Below are 20,443 nucleotides of genomic sequence, written 5' to 3' on the forward strand. Positions count from 1 at the left end.
GTACCACACAATCTGAATTGCTCAACTCTATGACTCAGTTGCACAAGGCCACACCAGTGGGATTGCTCAGGCCTTGCTGAGTCACAGAGTTACCAGGACATGTCTGAGTTAGTATTTTCCAGGCACATGGACTGAGGGTATAAAATAAGGGACAGTGGCATAATGCAATTACCTTTCTCCTCCCCCACCTACACTGACGGAAACAAGAACACTGGGAAAACAAGACCTGAACTGAGGAGCCTGGTCCCAGGCTGAGGAGGAAAGTCAGCCTGTGTATTAAAGTTTGTAACCTGCCTGCAACATCCAGTGAGGTGAGAAAAACTGCTTGATCCAAATACAGCTTAGTCTAATGAGATTTACGATTTAGATTGCATACTTACATTTTATTTTATTTGTTAACTATTTCTGACCTTTATGACTACCACTTATAATCACTTAAAAATCTAGCTTTCTGTAGTTAATAAACCTATTCTAATATTTTACCCTTACCAGTGAGTTTGTCTAAAGTGCTTGGGAAATTTGCTCAGCTTACAAAGGCTGGTGCATGTCCACTTTTCTTTGATAAAGTGGTGAACTAATGAGTAAGTTTGCACTGTTAAAGAGAAGGTCTCAAGCAGTGTAAGATGATATTTTTCTGGGGTTCAAGGTTAGGGGCTTGGTAGCCTTTATGCAGCTTAGCTGGGTGTGCCTCTGTTTGTTGGTGGCTGAGTGAAAGCACCACTTTGAGGGGTTCACTGTTTGTCACTGGCCAAGTATTGTGAGAGCCAGCCCAGGCTGGAGATTTAAGGGGGCACAGCAGTCCCACAGTTCCAGGTTGTACCCTGGGGGTCTTGTCATACCCCCACAGCGTAGCTGCATAGGGAAATGGGAAGCAGACACAAACCCTGCAAGTCTTGTACATTTCTACACCTTAACCAACTTCTACCCTAAAATGAAACCAAGGACAGCTGTACGTGAAACGGAGCAGTATCAAATCAAAAAGAGCACTTACCAGAGCTCCTTTCTGCACTGTGAGCACCAGAGACAGAGTGCTGGGACTGGCTTGAATCCTCCAGGGTTGAGAAGAGGTCCTGACTTGCCTTCATTGTATTGGATGACCCTGCCCCACCTCATCCTCTAATTCCATTTTGTCCTCAGGCTTAAGTGTGCTGGCTGCTGTCTCCAGCCCCCTTGAAGTATCCATGGGGATCTTGGTGCTGGAGGTGGGGTCACCCCCGAAGACAGCATACAGCTCCTTGTAGAAGCGGCAGGTCTCTGGTGCAGCACCAGAGGTCCAGCACCAGGTGGTTTGACTCCCTTGCCTTCTTGTACACCTGCCTCAGGTCCTTGATGTTTATATGTCCCGTTCTGTAGCCCTTTTCCAACATGCCATGAGAAATCTTCCCACAGCTATTGAAGTTCCTATGGCTGGAAGGAGCTGGGACCACACAGCCTGCTCTCCCCACAGACCCAGCAGATCCAACATCTCTGATGTACTCCAAGCAGGAGCACGTTTGCTGCGCGGAGCCACCACGGTCAGCTGGGAAGATGCAATGTGAGCTCTCCACGCCAAGCAAACAGGAAGCGGAATTTCAAAATTTCCCAGTACTTTAAAGGGGGAGGGGTGAACGTCTGTGTACCTGGCTGCAGGGCAGCCAAGTTCGAATTGCTGAGCAGAGTGGTCAGGATGGGCATTGTGAGGCACCTCCTGGAGGCCATGTACAGTGACGTAACCAAGCACAGTGTCTACACTGACACGTTGTCAACCTAACTTTGCCACCAAAAGCTCTACGCCTCTCATCATGGTGGCTTTAGTTTGTCAGCAAAGCAGAAGAGTTAAACTGGCAAGTGGAGCATTGTAGTGTGTACACCACGACTGTTTTATTCACGAAGGCTGACTTTTGTCAACAAACCTCTGTCGTGTAGACAAGGCCTAAGTGGATGTACATATATGATCATGAGCAAATTGCAACTAGTCATTAAAAAGAAAAATAAAGCAGTACTAAACATTGAGAGTAACTTCAAGACAACATGAAATCCATTTATACAATTGGCTACTGCTGCTCTGTATACATTTCAGATCCTTCATCTGATGAAAAACTGGGAATTCTACAATAGGACTCTGGAAAACAAATTGTGAAACACAAGGGAATGGACACAGTTGTGGGCCAATCATTCTAAACTTATTCAATGTCAGTTTTTCATTATTATGTCCTAATGATGTGTTGTGATTTCTAATTAAAAGTCTTATTAGTCTGCAGAAACCTATTTGAGGCATAAAGACATCAGTACTGTGGAGAGAACAAGAGACGCTAACTATGTATAGAAAAAAAATAGCAATTCTTTTTGATGCAAGAGTCAGACAATAATTTTGTTATGTATGGCTAGTGAGGCCAGAGTACATAGGAAGATAACATATAATGCACAGAAACAATTAAGTTCAGCAATGACCCTTAATTATAAGTATAGACACTTAGTACACGGACTGTTTTCTGTAACTGTAAGAAATCTAACTCCTTGAGAGGCAGGAGCTAGGTTGACAGAAGAATATTTCCATCGACCTAGCAGTGTCTACAGCAGGGCTTAGGTTGGCTTAGCTATGTCTCTCAGGGATGTGATTTTTTTCACACCCCTCAGTAACATAGCTAGGTCAACCTACGTTTCAGGTGTGGACCAGGCCTTAGCCCTAATCCTCCACAGACACCTTCCCCTTCCTTACACAGCCTCAGCCCTCCCCACCTACTGGCATCTTTTTTTCCTCTCCCACTGCTCCCTGTTCTCCCTTCGTTCCCAAACGGCACCTTATACATTCTCCTATCAACAGGTGGACACATCTGACCGCCACACAATCCATGCATGACATAGTACATCTATTTACTAGACTTTATTTAGAATTGCCTCTTAAAATGAGGAAAAGGTAGGAAAGCTATCATTCAGTTTTCATAAATCCAGAAAGGGTAAATTATATAAAATTTTAAAATGATATATTTTTTTCAAAATGGACCGATAGCACACACAAAAAAATCACATATCCAAAAATGATACCAGGGCAGGACATAAGGCAAAAAAAAAAGGGGGGTATGGAAACCTGTCAAAAATTATATGATGAGAAAACATAAAAAAGTGAGCCCCCACAGTTATTAATAACTGATGGGACAGGAGTTCTTACCCAGCGAAGTCATATTCTCATAGTTCTCCTGCATGATGTCTCTGTAGAGGGCTCTCTGAGGAGGGTCCAGCAGAGCCCACTCTTCCTTGGTGAAATACACACCCACCTCCTCGAAGGTCACCGGCCCCTGAAAGAGAATAATTCCCCAGTCAGTACCTGCTGCCCCAGTGATAACCGCACTATTTATGGGAGAGCAGGGCCAGTAAAATGGAAGCTCTTGGAGTAGCATGGTAGCAGAGTCCCACCCCCACCATTTTCAGAGCAGCTAGGAGGCATCAGGGTAAGGTGAGAAAGAGAGCCCTTCATCCCACCCAGAGGACAGAGGGAGGCATGGTCTTCACATTTATTACACAGCTACTAGCCAGAGACTGATATAGTAGATGGAGCCCCCAACTCCCTCAAAATAAAGAAACAATATATAACAAATAAAGGAAAGGGGAAGTCGATAGTAAAGAATATAAGTCAGAAGCTTGGAATTATAGAAAATTGAAAAGGGAAGCTAAGGGACACAAGGAGAAATCTCGGTCCAGCAGAGTTAAGGATGATATAAAGAAGATTTTTTTTAAATTGTACTAGAACAAAACAAATCCTAACAATGGTATTGGTACATTACTAAATGGAACTGTTAGAAGTATCAATAATAATGCAGAAGAGGCAAAAGTTTTCAATAAATAGTTCTGTTCTATATTTGGGGAAAAAATAAAGGATTGTCTGAAAGCAAGGCCTACAGCAGAACCAGTTTCTGTACAACCTAATGAGTGCAGCTCGCTTGTAATAGATTGCCTAATTGGCTATGGTGTGTGATTGATTGGAAGAGTCAGCAGACCAGCTCTTATGTCCAGCAGCAACAGCAGTCCAGCAACTGCTCAAAGCATTCACCAATGGCTGTGGCAGCTCCTGCACCTGCTTGTTCCCAGCTCTGCTCCAGCCTTGGACCCAGGCTTGCCCCACTCCAGATAACCAGGTTCTGACCCTGGGCTCCGACTCCTGACTCCAGCCATGATCCTTGGCTCTGGCACTTGGCCTCTGATCCTGAGTCCCAATTCCTGGCTACCAATGGCTGCTCCAACCAGTAGGCCTAACTGCCTACATTAGCTTCTGCTAGCCATGGCTCCCCATCACCACTGTCTTCCCCAAGCCCATCCAAGTTGATTAGGTCTGGCCTTCCCTCTGAACTGGAGAAGAACTGATACTGTGCACCAGACCTCTGCCTATACTCCGTGGGACGAGGATATTTTGCATCAAGCTGCCCCACCAAGGTCTGATCTACACCCACGTTGGGAAATGCCAAGCCCCAGCCCCAACAGGGAAGTCTGGGCTTGGCTGGGTCCTTCCCCTCTCCCCACAGCCCACACCAATACTTGTCTGCCGGTATCCTGGTGCTGGCCAATCAGTGCTCTCTGGCTCTGGCATGTTGCGATGCCTGACCCCAACTGAGAAGCGCTGTTGGACTTGGTCAATTTTATGGATGTGGAATTCTCCCATATTAGACCCCCCACAAGCCTCCCAGTGCAAGGATTCCCCAAACTAGTCGAGTCCATACCTGGGTCACTCTTTTCATCACACCAGATGGCTCCCTTTGAGCAACTACTTTTTGAAGCAAACAAGAAACCTTCTAGTTTGGGCTCATTCATGCACCACATTTACCAGTTGTCCTTGGATCATTGCCCGTGACCTGCACAGCTGCTGGCTGTGAGGCGTGATACCCTTTGACTCCCTGCCTTGCCTACAATCCTGTTTCTCAAGGTCGAACCCAAGACCAGAAACTTGCTGCAGTTTATGCAGCCATGTAGAGAATTCAGAGACACAAAGAGAAGATTCATAGGTGACCTTGGTAAACCCTATAAAAACTTAAGAACGGCCATACTGGGTCAGACCAAAGGTCCATCTAGCCCAGTATCCTGTCCTCTGACAGTGGCCAATGCCAGGTGCCCCAGAAGGAACTAACAAAACAGGTAATCATCCCCTGTTGCCCATTCCCAGCTTCTGGCAAACAAAAGCAAGGGATACCATCTCTGCCCATCCTGGCTAATAGACGTTGATGGATCTATCCTCCATGAATTTATCTAGTACTTTTTTTAACCCAGTTATAGTCTTGGCCTTCAGCATCCTCTGGCAAAGAGTTCCACAAGGTTGACTGTGCATTGTGTGAAGACCCACAACCTCCTCAATTGTGCCATATCAACTCTATCCCGATGCATTTCAGAAAAAGAGACCCAACACCCGACCACTTCATCCACCTTCAGCCAGAAGTAGAGTTTCCCTTCACATGCATTTACTCCCTCTCTGAACCCAAATTACAAGCACTCCAGAACCATCTTGAGGAAAGCTGGCAGAAGGAATTCATTCACACCTCCATGTCCCCTGTGGGGGCACCATTCTTCTCTGTGGTGCAGAAAGATGGCTTCCTCGGGCCTTCTGTGGACTCCTGAGAGTTGCACAAGATTGCAGCCTGAAAACTCTATCCCTTACTGCTTATTAATGAGCTGTTCAAGACTCTGCTCTGCCAGGGTCTTCACAAAGTTGGACCTCCTTGGAGTTTATAACCTGGTGAGGATCCGAGAAGGAGATTAATGGGAGACCTTCTTCTGGACCCGGTATGGCCACTTCAAGTATTTGGTCATGCTTTTGGGTTGTGCAATGCCCTGGGAACCTCCCATAATTTAATAAATTACATCTTTAGGGACATGCTGGCCCAGATTACCATCTTTTACCTGAACAACATCTTCATTTGCTCCAAAAGTCAGGACCAACACAATGATCACGTGTTCGGTCTTGGAGAGTCTACACTTAAACCAACCACCTCTACTCAAAGCTTGAGAAATGCAAGTTTAATAAAGACATAGGGAAATTCCTGAGATAGACGGTCACACCTGAGGGACTCACCATGGACCCACCTAAGACTGGCAGTATCTGACTGGGCTGCACCCAAGGATGTAAAAGTGTGCAACAATTCCTGGGGTTTGTCCGTTTCTACAGGCAATTTATTAAAAGATTCTCTAGCCTGGTTTCACCCAGAAAAAGGGAGCCCAATTTTGCCTAGTCCACAGAGAATCAGTCAGCCCTTGATTGACTGAAGAGTGCATCTGATTCACTCAGATCCCATTAAACCATTTATACCAAGGACAATGCCTCAAACTTTGCCTTTGGTGCAGTGTTATCTCAACATGCAGCCCCCCCCCACAACCAAATCCACTTTGTGCTTCTTAATCTTGGAAGCTAACCGCCACAGAGAACAATTACAATATTTGGGGAAGGAGATACCATCTTAAAAGGTGGCTTTCAAGGGGTGGTGCCACCTCCTAGCAGGAACCCAATTCCTAGACCAAGTCCTGATGATCAGTAAGAACTTGGAATACCTAGGGACTGCTACATGAATTTGAAGAAGAGGGACCAGCAGATCCCACTTTGATTCTCACTTAAATTTTGTTGTAACCTCTCACCCGGGAATGAGAAATGGGAAGGCAGATGTCCTGTCCTGAAAAGTTGAGTCTCTCGCACTTGATGAAGAGCACTCTATCACCATGCTGAAGGCATCCAGCTCTATCAACAGGACGACTGTCAGCTGTGTGATGTCTTCCATCCACTACCTGATCCCCAATGACCCATTCCGGACCCAGACCCTGAATGATGCAGGTACCCAACCCAACATGAATCAGAGTTTCAACTACAGAATGGCTTCCCCTATTGCAATGTTGTCTTTATGTTCCAGAGGGACAACCTAGGTATTCAATACCTTCAGGTATTGAAACATTGTCACAATTCACTCTTGCAGGCCATTTTGGCCAGCTAAAGACTTGGAATCCTGTCTCAATGAGCTTCTGGTGCCAGGCCTATGAGCTTACATCTAAGATTATATGCAATCCTGCGACCTGCACGCCCATACCAAGAATTTAGGATTGAAGCCCCTAGATCTTCTCCAACCTCTGCCAGTGTTTCCACAGCTTTGATCAACTATCTCAATGGACTTCACTGTAGAGCTGCCGTGCTTCCAAAGACACTCAGTAATCCTGGTTGTCATCCACCTGCTAACAAGAATGGTACACTTCATCCTGTATTGTACCATTCCTACCGCAGGGGAGATGGCTCAGCTGTAGCTAGGAAATGCTTTCTGCTATCACAGGTTACCAACAGGCATCATATTGGGAGTCCTTGGGGTCAAGGCCCTCACCTAATCCATCTTTCACTTGCAGGCTAATAGGCAAACTAATCAAATCTTGCAGAAGTATCTTTGCTTCTTTCTGAGCTACCACCAGGATGACTGGCTTTTCCCTCCTGTGCTACACTGAATTGACATAGAAAAATGCAAGCCATGCCTTGATTCAATATAGCCCATTCTTTGCAAACTATGGCTTCCACCCAGACTCACCCGTGAGTTACCCAGTACCAGCCACCACAGATATAGCCTCCCACCACACCAGGTGGACCACGAGCACAAGGCACACTTGTAGTCCACTAAACAAGCTGATAAGCACCATGTGGGCAAAGACCGTCAAGCTACCCCCAATCTGTCTATAGGGGACAAGCTGTGGCTCTCTGCCCAGAACTTTAGATCAAGCCACCCATCTGCCAAACTAGACGATCCATTCCTGGGCCCCTTCAATATCCAGTGACTCCAGTAGCCATCAAGTTATACCTGTTCAACTTCTTGAAGATCCAGCCCATCTTTCGCGTCTCACTTTTGAAGCCCTATGCTGAGAACCCAAACTGCTCCAGCCCACCACTGCCGCCCACAAGAGTCTGTCGACAGGGGGAGTATTTGGTCCACCAAATCCTTGACTCTTGGTGAATTAGGGGGAAAGTCCCAGTTTCTGGTAGACTGGGAAGGCTGTGATCTGGCCGAGTGACCTGAGGAACCAGAAGAGAATATCCTTGTGAGAGTGCCACCAGAAGTACCCTGAGCAATTTGGCCCTATGGCTGTTGAGGGGGGTTACTGTCAGCAAGCAGGACCCACTGCAGAGTCAGTTGGCTTCCCACACCATTCCCCATGGCTTGTGACAGCTTCTACACCTGCTTGTTTCCAGCCTTGCCTTAGTTTTGTCTCACTCCAGGTAACTCAGTTCTGACCCTCAGCCCCGATTCTGGACTTCTGACTTCAACTGTGAACCTCAGCTCCGGCACCTGTCTGCTGACTCCGGCATTAGCCATTAAGCATGACGGTCTATGTCCCTGACAGCGGGAGGGAAGAGAGCTGGAGGGGTTTGACAATGGGAGGGTTGGCCAATGTATTTGGGGTTAGGAGTATGGGCAGCTGTCATCCCATATTCCCCCTTCCATGTGTGCACTTGGATCTAGGGGAGGCCCTGCACCTCTGGCAAGATAGTGAGTCCCTCTCCCTGCCCCCTCTCTGTCCTGAGATCTCAGGGACTCTGTCCTTCTTGGGACAGTGCGAGCAGCTCTCTCTGTGCCCCCCACCCCCATGTGAGCTGAAGTCAGGGAGGCGCTGTCCATCTGCAGGCGTTTGATCCCCTCTCCTTGGCCCCATGGGAGCTGAGACTGGGGACGTGTGTAGGTGGACAGAAGGTAACAAATTCAATCCTCTGAAACCCAGGAAATGAGTAGTTAAGGTACATGTCACCCCTACGTGGGGCAGGGGGCCTGGCTAGGTGGAAGGATAGACTAGGTGGGCCTTGGGAAACCTGGCTAAAGCAGAGGCAGGAGTCCCAGCTGGAAATGGGGGTGTGGGACCTGTAGCTTGGGCTACATAACCAGGGTAGCATGCGACCCTCCAGTAAGCTCCTGCCTGGGATCTATGTACGCAGCCGCACAAGGAAGGAGAGAGCAGGTATCATAGAAGATCAGGGTTGGAAGGGACCTCAGGAGGTGTCTAGTCCAACCCCCTGCTCAAAGCAGGACCAATCCCCAATTAAATCATCCCAGCCAGGGCTTTGTCAAGCCTGACCTTAAAAATATCTAAGGAAGGAGATTCCACCACCTCCCTAGGTAACGCATTCCAGTGTTTCACCACCCTCCTAGTGAAAAAGCACACAGACGGCTCCTATCCCCCCCTCACTGCTGACAATCCCCACGGCAAGACCACCCCTGCGACCCACTACTGACACAATTCAGTGCGGACATGATGCAGATTGGCACCTCAAGGTGCACAGACCCCTCTTTCCTTTGATCATACCCATGCGGTGGGGGGGGAGGAGGAGATGACGACCTCAAATCCAGATCTCCTCATATCACAGTCACGGTTCTGTGACACTCCTCAAATTAATGCCCAGATTTCATTACCTCACAACTCTACCAAGCTGCTCCAACTAACCCCTCTACCTTTCAGTGCAGCCACACCTAACAGAGTGAGAAGAGCAGCTGGACTGCAGGCAGAGAACGCCCAGTGGCTGTTGCCAGCTCCAGGGGGCAGAGTTAAGGTTACGTAGGTGTGTACCAGAGCTCCGTATTTCCTAGTTTTGAGTTTTGCTGAACTCGACCTTCTAGAAGGGCCCAAGGTACCACTGGGCAACCTTAACTCTGCATTAATGAAGGGGTCAGTGAACAGATGACTGTTCTGTAACGAAGCAGGAACGGATGGATTCCCACTCCCATCTGCCACTCACCCAGGTAGCAAAGCCCTGAACAAGGCAATTGTCACAGGCAAAGGAACAGGATTGGAGCTGGGAGGTTCCCTGGCAGCGGGGCCAGAGCAGCAGGAGATGACTGGCAGCTGGTAGTTGGAATAGAACAGAATTGGGTCACGGTAGGGGGGACAGCAGCTGGGACTTGGGTTACTTGGGGCTGGGCAGTATCCAGGGGGGACACCTGCTCCTCCCTTCCCCTCCTGTGCCCCTTCCATGCCCTGTTCCTGGTACAGAATAGCCCCCACCACCACCCCAGAGGCAGACATGGCTCTCACAAGCTTCACACACTAGCTCTCTTCCCATTGGGGAAATGACTCAGGGCAAAAACAAAATTTCCCACCTACTCCTGGACAAATTGCTGCAGATAAAATGGGTGGGCAAACGCCCCAAATGCAAGGGGATCTTAAATTGGCACTGGAGTACTGGAAGGAAAATGGGGAAAAATCAGAGGAGGGGAAGCGAGAAATGGTCACTCATTTGGCCCCGCTGGGGAGCAGCAGCTGTTCAGCCTGTGTTCCCAGATCCCAGTGGAGCGAGCAGCAGTGCCTCTTTGAAGAGCACTCGCGCCCGGTGCGAATAGCCCCTCCCCAGCCCGTCTCTGACCCCCATGGGTCTGTGCATGCCCGCACTGCTGCCATTGCGGGCACACATGGGAAGGGTTCAAAGGGGAAAGGAAAGAGAAACGGGCAAAGGCAGGAAGAGAAATAAATAGGCTGTCATAAACATACAGCTAAGGGTAGCAGAAGATCCCTTTTTACCCTGTAAAGGGTTAAGAAGCTCAGATAACTTGGTTGGCACCTGACCCAAAGGACCAATAAGGGGAGAAGATACCTTCAAAGCCATGGGGGAAGGTTTTTTGTCTGTGTCTCTTGGAGCCAGCCAGGAAACAGGGCAGGGAAAAATACATCTCCCTAAGCTATATCTGAACTAAGCATCTAGTCTTGCAGAAATAGTAAGTAATAGGAAAGAAATGCGTTCGGTTATCTTTTGTTTTAGCTTGTGAATTTTCCCTGTGCTAAGAGGGAGGTTTATCCCTGTTTTTGTAACTTTAAGTTTTGCCTCGAGGGGAAATCCTCTGTGTTTTTGAGTCTTTTGTTATTCTGTAAAGTATGTACCATCCTGATTTTACGAGGTGATTCTTTTACCTTTTCTTTAATTAATGTTCTGTTTCTTTTAAGAACCTGACTGATTTCTCTATTATCCTAAGACCCAGGGGTTTGGGTCTGTGCTCACTTTGTAACCAATGGGTTAGGATATTATTCTCAAGCCTCCCCAGGAAAGGGGGTGTAAGGGCTTGGGGAGATATTTTGGGGGGAATAGGAACTCCAAGTGGTCCTGTCCCTGATTCTTTGTTAAATCACTTGGTGGTGGCAGCATACCCTCCAAGGGCAAAGAGTTTGTGCCTTGGGGAATTTTCTAGCTAAGCTGGTAGAAATAAGCTTAGGGGGTCTTTCATGCAGGTCCCCACATCTGTACCCTAGAGTTCAGAGTGGGGAGGGAACCCTGACATAGGCAAAGGGGTTATACCCTCCCAGACTCTCCACTGCATTGCCCCACGGCAGATCACAGCCATGCTTAGACATGGACCAGCCATGAAGGTGAGACAGAGCTCCGGGCTCCAGGCCAAATATTTTTCAAGCCCCCGAGGAAACTGCATTTCCCATCTGCCCCAGGCTGTGGGAGTGCTGTGCGAGGGGACACTGCGTTCCTCTCACAGCAGCCGGGGGAGGGAGCAGCCAACTCCCGAGGGCCCTTCCCCACCTCTTGGCTCTGTCTGGAGACTGGGTGTGGGGTCGGGACAGGGAATGGGCCACAGAAGTGTGAGTTCCTGGTCTGTCCCTGTCTCTCTCTTGGGGGTGAAGCCCACCCCCAGCCTGGAGACTCAGAGTAAACTTCCCCGCTTACACACAACCATGGCCCAGCATGGGGGCTGTGGGGAGGAGAAGCAGCTCTGCGGCAGGGACTCTGCCTCCTCTGTGCCCCATGGCAGGGGGCTCTGGTAGCACCAAGTGGGGCAGAGGGGCTGCAGCCATCACTGCAAGGAAAGGCAAGTGACTGGGATGAGGGCGGGAGTTGTGCTGGGGTTCGATGCCTGGAACTCACCTCCCCAACCTGGAATTTCACCTGCACAGCCCAGTGACTCGGGATTTACCCCGTGAAGTGAATTTCACTCTGGGTGACTGCAAGTCAGCCACGGAAAGCTCCTTGTGCCTTAGGGTCCCCGCTGGCCAAAGGAGGTTAGTCATATTCCCTCCCTGGACTCCTGGGGCTGGCCAGGGTCGATGAGTGTGTTCTGGGAATCGTCAGATGAAAGTTCATTAAGAACTATGACATTGGCACGTTTACTATTAAATCCCCAGAGACCCACCAATCCCTGCCTTCCCTTTGCTGGGCTTTCACGACCTAAGGGACTCAGCTGCAGACCCTGCAGAGAGCACCTGCCCCTCCCCACTTCCCAGGACTTTTTAAACAGGACGGGGGAAATGCAAATACTAGGGGCCAAATTGTGGAAGCTGCTGATGAACCTCAAGTTAAAAGAAAGTCCAGGCTCCGTCTCTCCCAGGACCTGGCCCTACGTGCAAAATAATAGACCCACGCCTGAAATCTGAAAGGGACAGACAGACAGAATTTTATTTATCGACTCACTTCAGGGAATTAACAATAAAAGGAACAACCCCGTGCAGGTGGCACCCCGAGGGGAAAGATCGCCTGTGTCTTTACAAATCACTTTAATCGAGTGTGGGATCCCACATGTTAAAATGCTTTGATCCTAACACTGCAGCTATGGCCTGGGGTCACTAGAGGGCACAGGTAAGGTGGTTGGGGTGTCTTTTGCGGGTATTTTGATTCCCTAGCATGTTGGGATTGCTTTTAAGTAGACTTGGCAGAATTTTGTTTTTTTAAAAATCATTTTGACAGAGATTGGGGTTTATTGAAGCCTTTCCAATTGTATGGATTTAAATGTTCCCAGTTGTGGGGAATTTGGGCGGGGGGTGGAGCTGGACAATTTCCATATATTTCATAGAATATCAGGGTTGGAAGGGACCTCAGGAGGTCATCTAGTCCAACCCTCTGCTCAAAGCAGGACCAGTCCCCAGTTTTTGCCCCAGATCCCTAAAGGGCCCCCTCAAGGATTGAACTCACAACCCTGGGTTTAGCAGGCCAATGTGCAAACCACTGAGCTATCCCTCCCCCCAAAAGATTCAAGTTACAGTTTTATAACTGCTCAGATACAAACCGTCAACAAATGTACAAAAGTAAATATCATTAAATCAATCTAAGACCTTCTCAAACAGCATTTGCCTCTTACTTTGCCTCTCGGTAACTTTAGATTATTATAATCAAAATGGGCTTTTTGTTTGTGTGCGTACTGCGAAATCAACATTAGCCGCTATTGACTGATTACAAATCCTTTTGAAGTATCGCCTTAATTCTTGAATGTGCTGCTTGGTGAAAGGAGTGGGATTTAACAGGTTAGAATGGGGGTGGCGGGATGGAGGCTGGGAGCCAGGACTCCTGGGTTCTAGGTCAGGGCAGTTGGATAGTAACCGAGGCAGTGATTTGGTTAAGGCATTTCTAAGGCCCTGTGTTCTCTCCCAGCTCCAACGCAGCCTGTGGGAATTTCAGCAAGTCCCTTACTCACTTTGTGCCTCGGTTTCCCCATCAGTAACCTGTAACTTTTCTCACAGCAGGGAGGGGGGCAGAGATCTCTGCCATGGTGCATATTCTGGCCTGCTAGAAGGAATATTAGCATCTGCATTGACAATGAAAATAAAAGGGATGGCTACGCTCTTGCTTCAGGTCACAAACTGCTCTTGGGCTGGCGTGCAAGGGGAAAATTCCCAATTAATACTGTATGATAAGGGTCCGTGCGCAGCGGGTGGGGGAAGGGTTACAGTTTCCTTGGCTGTTTCTGGCACTGGCTTCTCTCAGAGAGAGGGTATCAGCCTGGATGGACCCCTGAGTCTGATCAGAGAAGGTGAGTGAGGGCCATTTATCCCCCTGCAACCTCCAGTATGAAGAATGACTCAGGCAACAGGTTCCCTCCAAAACAGAGAAAAGGCTGCCATTAAAAACAACCTGGGGAACGCTCCACACCTGAGAGGTTTCAGAGTAGCAGCCGTGTTAGTCTGTATCCGCAAAAAGAAAAGGAGGACTTGTGGCACCTTAGAGACGAACCAATTTATTTGAGCATAAGCTTTTGTGAGCTACAGCTCACTTCATCGGAGAGGCCTTTTTCAAATCAATCTTTGATCACTGCATGGGACACAGTAAAATCTGAAATTTCAAGTCTGGGTTTAGTGATTAATAAAAAAGGAGACAAATATAAGGAATTTGAGATCCTTTGTCACCAATTTCACGAAAGTGGCAACATCAGAGGAATTTTGGACCAATAGTTGATACAAGGGAAAGGGGTAAAATGTGAGCAGATTTCACATACATTTTTTGGTAAGTCGAGAGAAAAGAGGCAAAACTTGCAATGATTTTATATCACTCCACAGTCAAGAATCGGATTAAAGGGCAACATTTGAGCTTTGATGTGAACATCCAATAATTAGTTGGGACATCTGGGGGATAACGGATCAGACCTGGATCACTAGAGAGAAAATGGGGGGAGATTTTCAAGCATAGAATCAAAGAACCATAGACGATCAGGGTGGGAAGGGACCTCAGGAGGTGTCTAGTCCAACCCTCTGCTCAAAGCAGGACCGATCCCCAACTAAATCATCCCAGCCAGGGTTTTGTCAAGCCTGACCTTAAAAACTTCTAAGGAAGGAGATTCCACCACCTCCCTAGGGAACCCATTCCAGTCTTCACCACCCTCCTCGTGAAAAGGTTTTTCCTAATATCCAACCTAAACCTCCCCCACTGCAACTTGAGACCATTACTCCTTGTTCTGTCATCCGCCACGGTTGAGACCAGTCTAGCTCCATCCTCTTAGGAACCCCCTTTCAGGGAGTTGAAAGCATGACGATCAGTATTTTAGAAAGGAGGAGAAAAGGGGGCAAAAGCCCCATCTTTGCTAAGATAAGAGAAGCTCTGCGGGGACTTTGCACTGACAGTCAGTGATAGGAGGGGAAAGTGGGGAAGCCGGAGGGGGGGTTACACAGCCAGGTTCAATACATAACAGGAAGCGAGGACCCCCTCCCCCCCCACTTTTGCCGGACAGTCACGAGGCAGCGGGGGAGGGGGGGCAGTCATTTGGCTTTCCCAGGGGAAGGGCTGGAGGATGGAGACAGGTGGTTCCGGGCAGAGGGTCTAGCAGGTGGGACCCCCCCCACACACACACATCTGACCTGATTTTCAATGGACATTTGGAGAATCAGCGTGAAAAAGGGGCAAAATCCGGGGAGGGGACTACATTACACGTCAATATTGAGAGAAAAGGGGGAAGCTACCCCCCCGCAAAGGTCTCCCTCACTGACCTGCAGTCCCTGGCTCAGGTCCCAGCTGGAGAAAGTCCCCCGGCCGGGCAGGGAGGGGTTAATGAGGGGCTCCCCCCCGCACAGACCCCATTGGGGTGCGGGGAGCAGCAGCGGCTCCAGCCCCGGGCTCCCGGGTCTCCGCAGCGCCTGGGATTTTCCCACGCCCCGGAGCTGCCTCGGGTCCGGTCTCTGGGCTTTGTTCTCTGAGCCTGATTCCTACCTGCCTCCTTCCTGCCGGCTCCCACCGCTCCCAGCCCCTTCCTGTGTCCTGCAGACTCCGACCCGGGCTGCAGCGCCGGCTGGGGCTGGGGCTGGCTCCTGTCTGCCAGCCCCAGACCCCTGCACCGACTGCCCCTCCTGTCAGCTCGCAGGAGCCTCTCCGGCGAGGGGAGAGCGAGTGCCCCCCGGACAGGCAAGTAGGGGGACCAGATGTCCCGATTTTATAGGTACAGTCCTGATATTTGGGGCTTTTCTTATATAGGCTCCTATTACCCCCCACCCCCATGCCCTGTCCCGATTTTTCACACTTGCTGTCCGGTCACCCTATAGGCAAGTGACCAAGTCTCTGCCAGAGGGGGAGGGAAGAGGGGAAAGGGCTGGAAAGACAGAGGGCGGGCAAATGGCCGAAGGGGACATAAGTGGGGAGAGAGTTTTCCCAGCTCCTTTCCCTGCATCCCTCCCCCCCCCCCGGCTGATTCCTCCTGAGCTCTGGGAAAATCCCCCAGTGTCTAGCAAGTCACAGATCATAGAAGATCAGGGTTGGAAGGGACCTCAGGAGGTATCTAGTCCAACCCCCTGCTCAAAGCAGGGCCAACCCCAACTAAATCATCCCAGCCAGGGCTTTGTCAAGCCGGGCCTTAAAAACCCCTAAGGAAGGAGATTCTACCACCTCCCTCGGGAACCCATTCCAGGGCCTCACCACCCTCCTCATGAAATAGTGTTTGCTAATATCCAAGGGAACCCACCCGGGTGTCTCCTTCATGCCAGTGACCAGCCTGGCTGAGAACGGCAGAAACTCATTGCTGCTGTCCCTCCCCACCCTGCCCCTTTGTTACTCCTAGGATTGGGTCGTGGCTGCAGTTAGTCTGTCTGCTTCCAAGGGCCGGAACCGTGTCAATGAACTCCGTGGGGAAACTCACACGCTCCTGGGCGCCGTTCGGATAGCAGCCGAAGACACCATTAGTATTGTATTGCCATCGTGCTCTCGGATCATATGAGATGGCCTTTGTCCTGCAGCTCCGTGGCTTCCCGGGGAGGAGAAATCTGTGCACAGATTTTGGGCAAACTCGAAGTGTGATCTGCTTTCTTTACACAAACATGCCAGCCCTGGAACAGAGGCAAACACAGCTCACGGACACACACCCCCTTCCAGAAATAGCTCACAGCAGTGCCGGGGTCCCAGGAAGCTACTCCGGGCCAGGAATTGCCTCTGAACACAGAGAATGAAGCCGAGCAAACTCTGAGGCCTGCCACAGCTTCCTTCCCAGGACAGCTGCATCCCCGACCTCACTGAGCCTGCCTGCCACAGTGATGGAGCCTGTGCCCACAGGCTGACGCACAGAACGGGCCCGCCTTGCCAAGACTAATGAAAATAACCTTTTAAAAGGTAATCAATTAAAAAGTAGCAAGTGGATATTTAAAATGGGTCACCAGGAAGGGAGATTTCAGAGGAGCAGCCATGTTAGTCTGTATCCGCAAAAAGAACAGGAGGACTTGTGGCATCTTAGAGACTAACCGATTTATTTGAGCGTAAGCTTTCGTGAGCTACAGCCCACTTCATCGGATGCATGCAGGGGAAGGGAGAGTCATTCAGGGAATCCCAGCAGCAGCGAAGACAAATTTGCGAACTGCTAGGAAACTTTAGGCAGTCGTATCAATTGATCAGGGATTCTTTGTTTCTGAGGAGGGGGGTTTTTTAAAGTATTTCACTGAACCAAGTCTCCGACAGCCCCTCGGTCGGTGACAGCAGGCAGAGAGGAGCTGCAGTGACGAGGGCCCTTAAGTCCCCAGCCCTGGGAAGCCCGCGCTGCGACCGTCCTGTCCCCCAGACTGGGGTCTCAGTCCATGGGGGTAACTGTTCCCCCCCTTCTGCCCCTGCCTGGGCTGGGGTTTTACCCTTTGCAAGTGCCTCGCCCCTGGGCTCAGCTCCAGCGCCTCCCTGATTTTGCCCCTCTCCAGGCTCAGTGCAGCCTAAGGAGCAAATTAAGCAATTTTCACCCTGCAGCCGGGAGAACAGAGCCCAGAGCCCAGACACGGGGCAGCTCCTGGCCCAGACCAGAGGCTGCTGCTGCTGGCTCTGCTGTGATCCGGGAGCCCGGGCTGGATGTGATCCGGGAGCCCGGGCTGGAGCAGCTGATGCTCCCCGGGCTTTGTGCTGGGGGGGGGGCAGGGGGCATCATTAACCCTTCTGTGCCCGGCTGGGGGTGGGGGTTCTCCACCCAGGAGCAGCCCCCGGCTCTGCCTGCACCAGCCCCCGTGCCGGAGCCCCCTGGTGAGTGAGAGACCAGGGGGGACCGCTGGGGGCAGGAAAGTGACTCTCTGCCCCAGGGAACCAGGGAGAAGCCCCGGAGCTGCCTCAGCCCCACTGGAGCTGCCGCCAGGATCTGCCCCCCGGCACGGCTGGGATTCGGGGTGCCAGCGGGGGGTTCCCCTTTGGTGTAGGGGGAGGTGGGGGTGTCAGGAGGGGAGAAGCCGGAGTTGCAAGGGGGGGGAGGTCAGTGGGACAGGTGGGGATTGAACTGTCTCTGTGCAGCCAGGAAATTCCAGGGGTGGGGTGGGGTGCGGGGCTTTGTGTGTGTGTGTGTGGTGGGGGGGTTTGTGTGTGAGCTCACTGCATCCTTTCCATTTCCCTTTCACACAGTGATACAAATTCTCTCTAGCTCTTCCCCTTTGCTCTCTCCTGATCCCCTATGGCTATAAAATCCATACAGATTTCTCCCCTTTCCTCTCAAATGATCAAATCTCTAGTTTCCTCTGATTTTGCCCCTGTTCCCGCCATCAGTCTCAAATGTCAATTTTTAAAGCTCCTCAGATTTGGGGGTGGGGGAGGGGTTCCCCACCGTTTTATCTGCAGCCATTTTTTTTTCTTATTGAGGTGGGAAGTGATTACCCTGAGTCATCCCCCAAAATATGACTGCCTCTGTGGTGGGGATGGGATGGCCATTTTCTGCCAGCAACAACTCTCCTAAAATCCCACAGATTTTCCACTCTCCTCTGTAATTAATTTGCAAAAATGAATGCAAAATTCCTCAGGTTCCCAGACCTTTCCTCTTTCCTTTCTGGACGTTGATCTCAAATCTCAGGTGTTCCCCCTTTGTGTTTTCATCAAATGTCCATTAAAAATCCTCTCAAGTTTGGGGCGGGAGGGGACGTTATATGATTAAAATATGTCATGTAAGGTGTCAATGGGAAAGTTATGATTTGCTGAATATAATTATGAGATTTGTATGCATGCATCATTTTTGTATTTGAAGTTATAAATATTAACCATGTACCCGTATTTCAACTGTTTGCTCCTGGGGTAACACCCTCAAGGTATTTAGCCAGCGTGTTGATGGGCCATCAAAGAACACTTAACTCACAATGGACAACAGGCTTCTTCCATCTAGTGGAAGCTTTTTTCTTGTGAACTTTCTAGCTAGGGTATGGGTAATGGCCTCTATGGCTCAGCGAAGCATGCATGCAGCTAAACCATGTGACCCTAAACTTGATCTTGTTAGATGTATATTTCAGCAAACTTTTCTGCTCTGATCTCTGGACTATGGACTTCTACTAAAGGGAGCATTCTAACCAAGGGACCGAGCCAGCAATTTATGCCATTATTACTTCAAACCTGATCCAAAAACTTTGCAATTATTGTATGAATTTGATTCCTTTAACCAATTTTAACTCTCACCTTTCTTTCTTTCTCTTATAAATAGACATTTAGATATTAGATACTAAATCACTGGCAACAGCGTGATTATTGGGTAAGATCTGAGTTCTATGTTAACCTGGGTACATGGCTGGTCCTTTGGGTTCAGAAGAACCCTTTAGTTGATTAAATTGGTCTTAAATATCCACTCATTAAGTCTAGTGTCTGGGTGTTGAATCCAGGACTGGAATGCCTAAGGAGGCTGCAATTCTGACTTCTTGTTACCCAGTGTGGTGACACAGAAGTTTACTTTTGTTGCTGGTTTGGTACATCTTGTAGAAGAATAACCACCAGTTTTGGGGTGTGTCTGCCCTATTTCTCAGCAATTTGTCCTGAATTTGGTATTCTCAGTTGTGACCCACTGAGGCACGGTGAAAGAGGGGTTCCCTATGTTTATAAATCCCAGCAACATCTCCTTTTTTGGAGGAAACCTGTTGCCCTGAGTTATTTCCCATCCTGGAGGTTGCAGGGGGTTAAACTGCCCAATGCTCCTCTTTCCCCTCTCCTCTGAGAATCATTTGTTTCCGCCCTTAGTTCTGTTAAAATGTTTGCCAATGAAAGAGAACAGCCACATATTTAATACACATAGAAGCCAGAGGCCTCCCCTCTCTGGGGGAGCAGTGACTCCCAGCTGCTAACAGGAGAGTTGGCTGGACCCTTTTCTTTCCTCCAGCTGGCACGGGATGAGGAGGTCTCTCTGAGTGCAGTGTGGGTCCAGAAGTATCCCAAACCCCATGACAAATGCTGTCCATGAGGGGTTGCTTCCCACAGTGCTAAGATGCAGCCACCTCTGGGGTGGATCCATGGTGGCCATTATTTGCTAGTGACAGGGCATGGAAATTGCTTACCTATTTTGGACCCTCCAGGCCTTCCCTTCTCCTGTTTAAAGAAGCATCCCTCCTTTGGTTCTGCTTTTTTCTAGCTTTCTATTCAGAGTCTTTTTTACTGAGGAGGCTTAAAAATCTCTCTGTGGGCTTAGCCTGGCAGGAGGGGCCAGGTCTACACTGCAATAAAGAGATCAAGCATTTTCCCAGCATGGCAGAATCTAGGATGCCTGTCTGCAGGGAAAGGGCCTGGGGGAATCGTGATGTGAAATGAACTAAAGCCCGTTCCTAAACCTCCACAACTGCCCTTCTCGCCCTGCCAGGCTGCAGAATGACGCCCACGTTTCGCTCCAGCTGATCCCGTCCTCCCATGGGACAGGGGAGAGAAATGGCTGCAGTGGAGCCAGTTCAGGTAGGGATTATCGGGGGGTGGCTGGTGGGTTCCTGCAGGAGGGAGAGGGACAGCAAATACACGGGAGATGGGAAGGTTTGCACAGTCTGGTTTGGAGGTTGGAGCGGGGCAGGAAATACACAGGTGGAGAAAGGGAGG

General features: G+C 49.6%; 2 protein-coding genes across 6 annotated transcripts in view; one reads left to right on the top strand and one right to left on the bottom strand.

The window, feature by feature from the left end:
- The window catches only part of LOC141978908 (uncharacterized), a 31,480-nt gene extending 16,050 nt beyond the window's left edge, over positions 1-15,430 (bottom strand). For 2 of the 5 annotated variants that reach the window (XM_074941276.1, XM_074941275.1), the window contains exons 1-2: positions 15,377-15,430; positions 3,149-3,275 (exon numbers count right to left, since the gene is read on the bottom strand). In XM_074941276.1, coding sequence (XP_074797377.1) covers positions 3,149-3,182 — 34 coding nt within the window. In that variant the 5' untranslated portion in view covers positions 3,183-3,275; positions 15,377-15,430. Of the gene's footprint in view, positions 1-991; positions 1,739-3,148; positions 3,276-15,376 lie in introns of those variants that run through there. The other 3 variants (XM_074941278.1, XM_074941277.1, XM_074941280.1) reach the window with 2 other exon arrangements.
- A 46-nt stretch (positions 15,431-15,476) lies between these two features.
- Positions 15,477-20,443, top strand: part of LOC141978936 (zinc finger protein 19-like) — a 31,037-nt gene continuing 26,070 nt past the window's right edge. Inside the window, exons 1-3 of the mRNA XM_074941337.1 lie at positions 15,477-15,568; positions 16,218-16,762; positions 20,217-20,305. Coding sequence (XP_074797438.1) covers positions 20,264-20,305 — 42 coding nt within the window. The 5' untranslated portion in view covers positions 15,477-15,568; positions 16,218-16,762; positions 20,217-20,263. The remainder of the gene's footprint in view (positions 15,569-16,217; positions 16,763-20,216; positions 20,306-20,443) is intronic.

The sequence above is a fragment of the Natator depressus genome, chromosome 28 (assembly GCF_965152275.1).
Source record: "Natator depressus isolate rNatDep1 chromosome 28, rNatDep2.hap1, whole genome shotgun sequence".
Classification (NCBI taxonomy): domain Eukaryota; kingdom Metazoa; phylum Chordata; order Testudines; family Cheloniidae; genus Natator; species Natator depressus.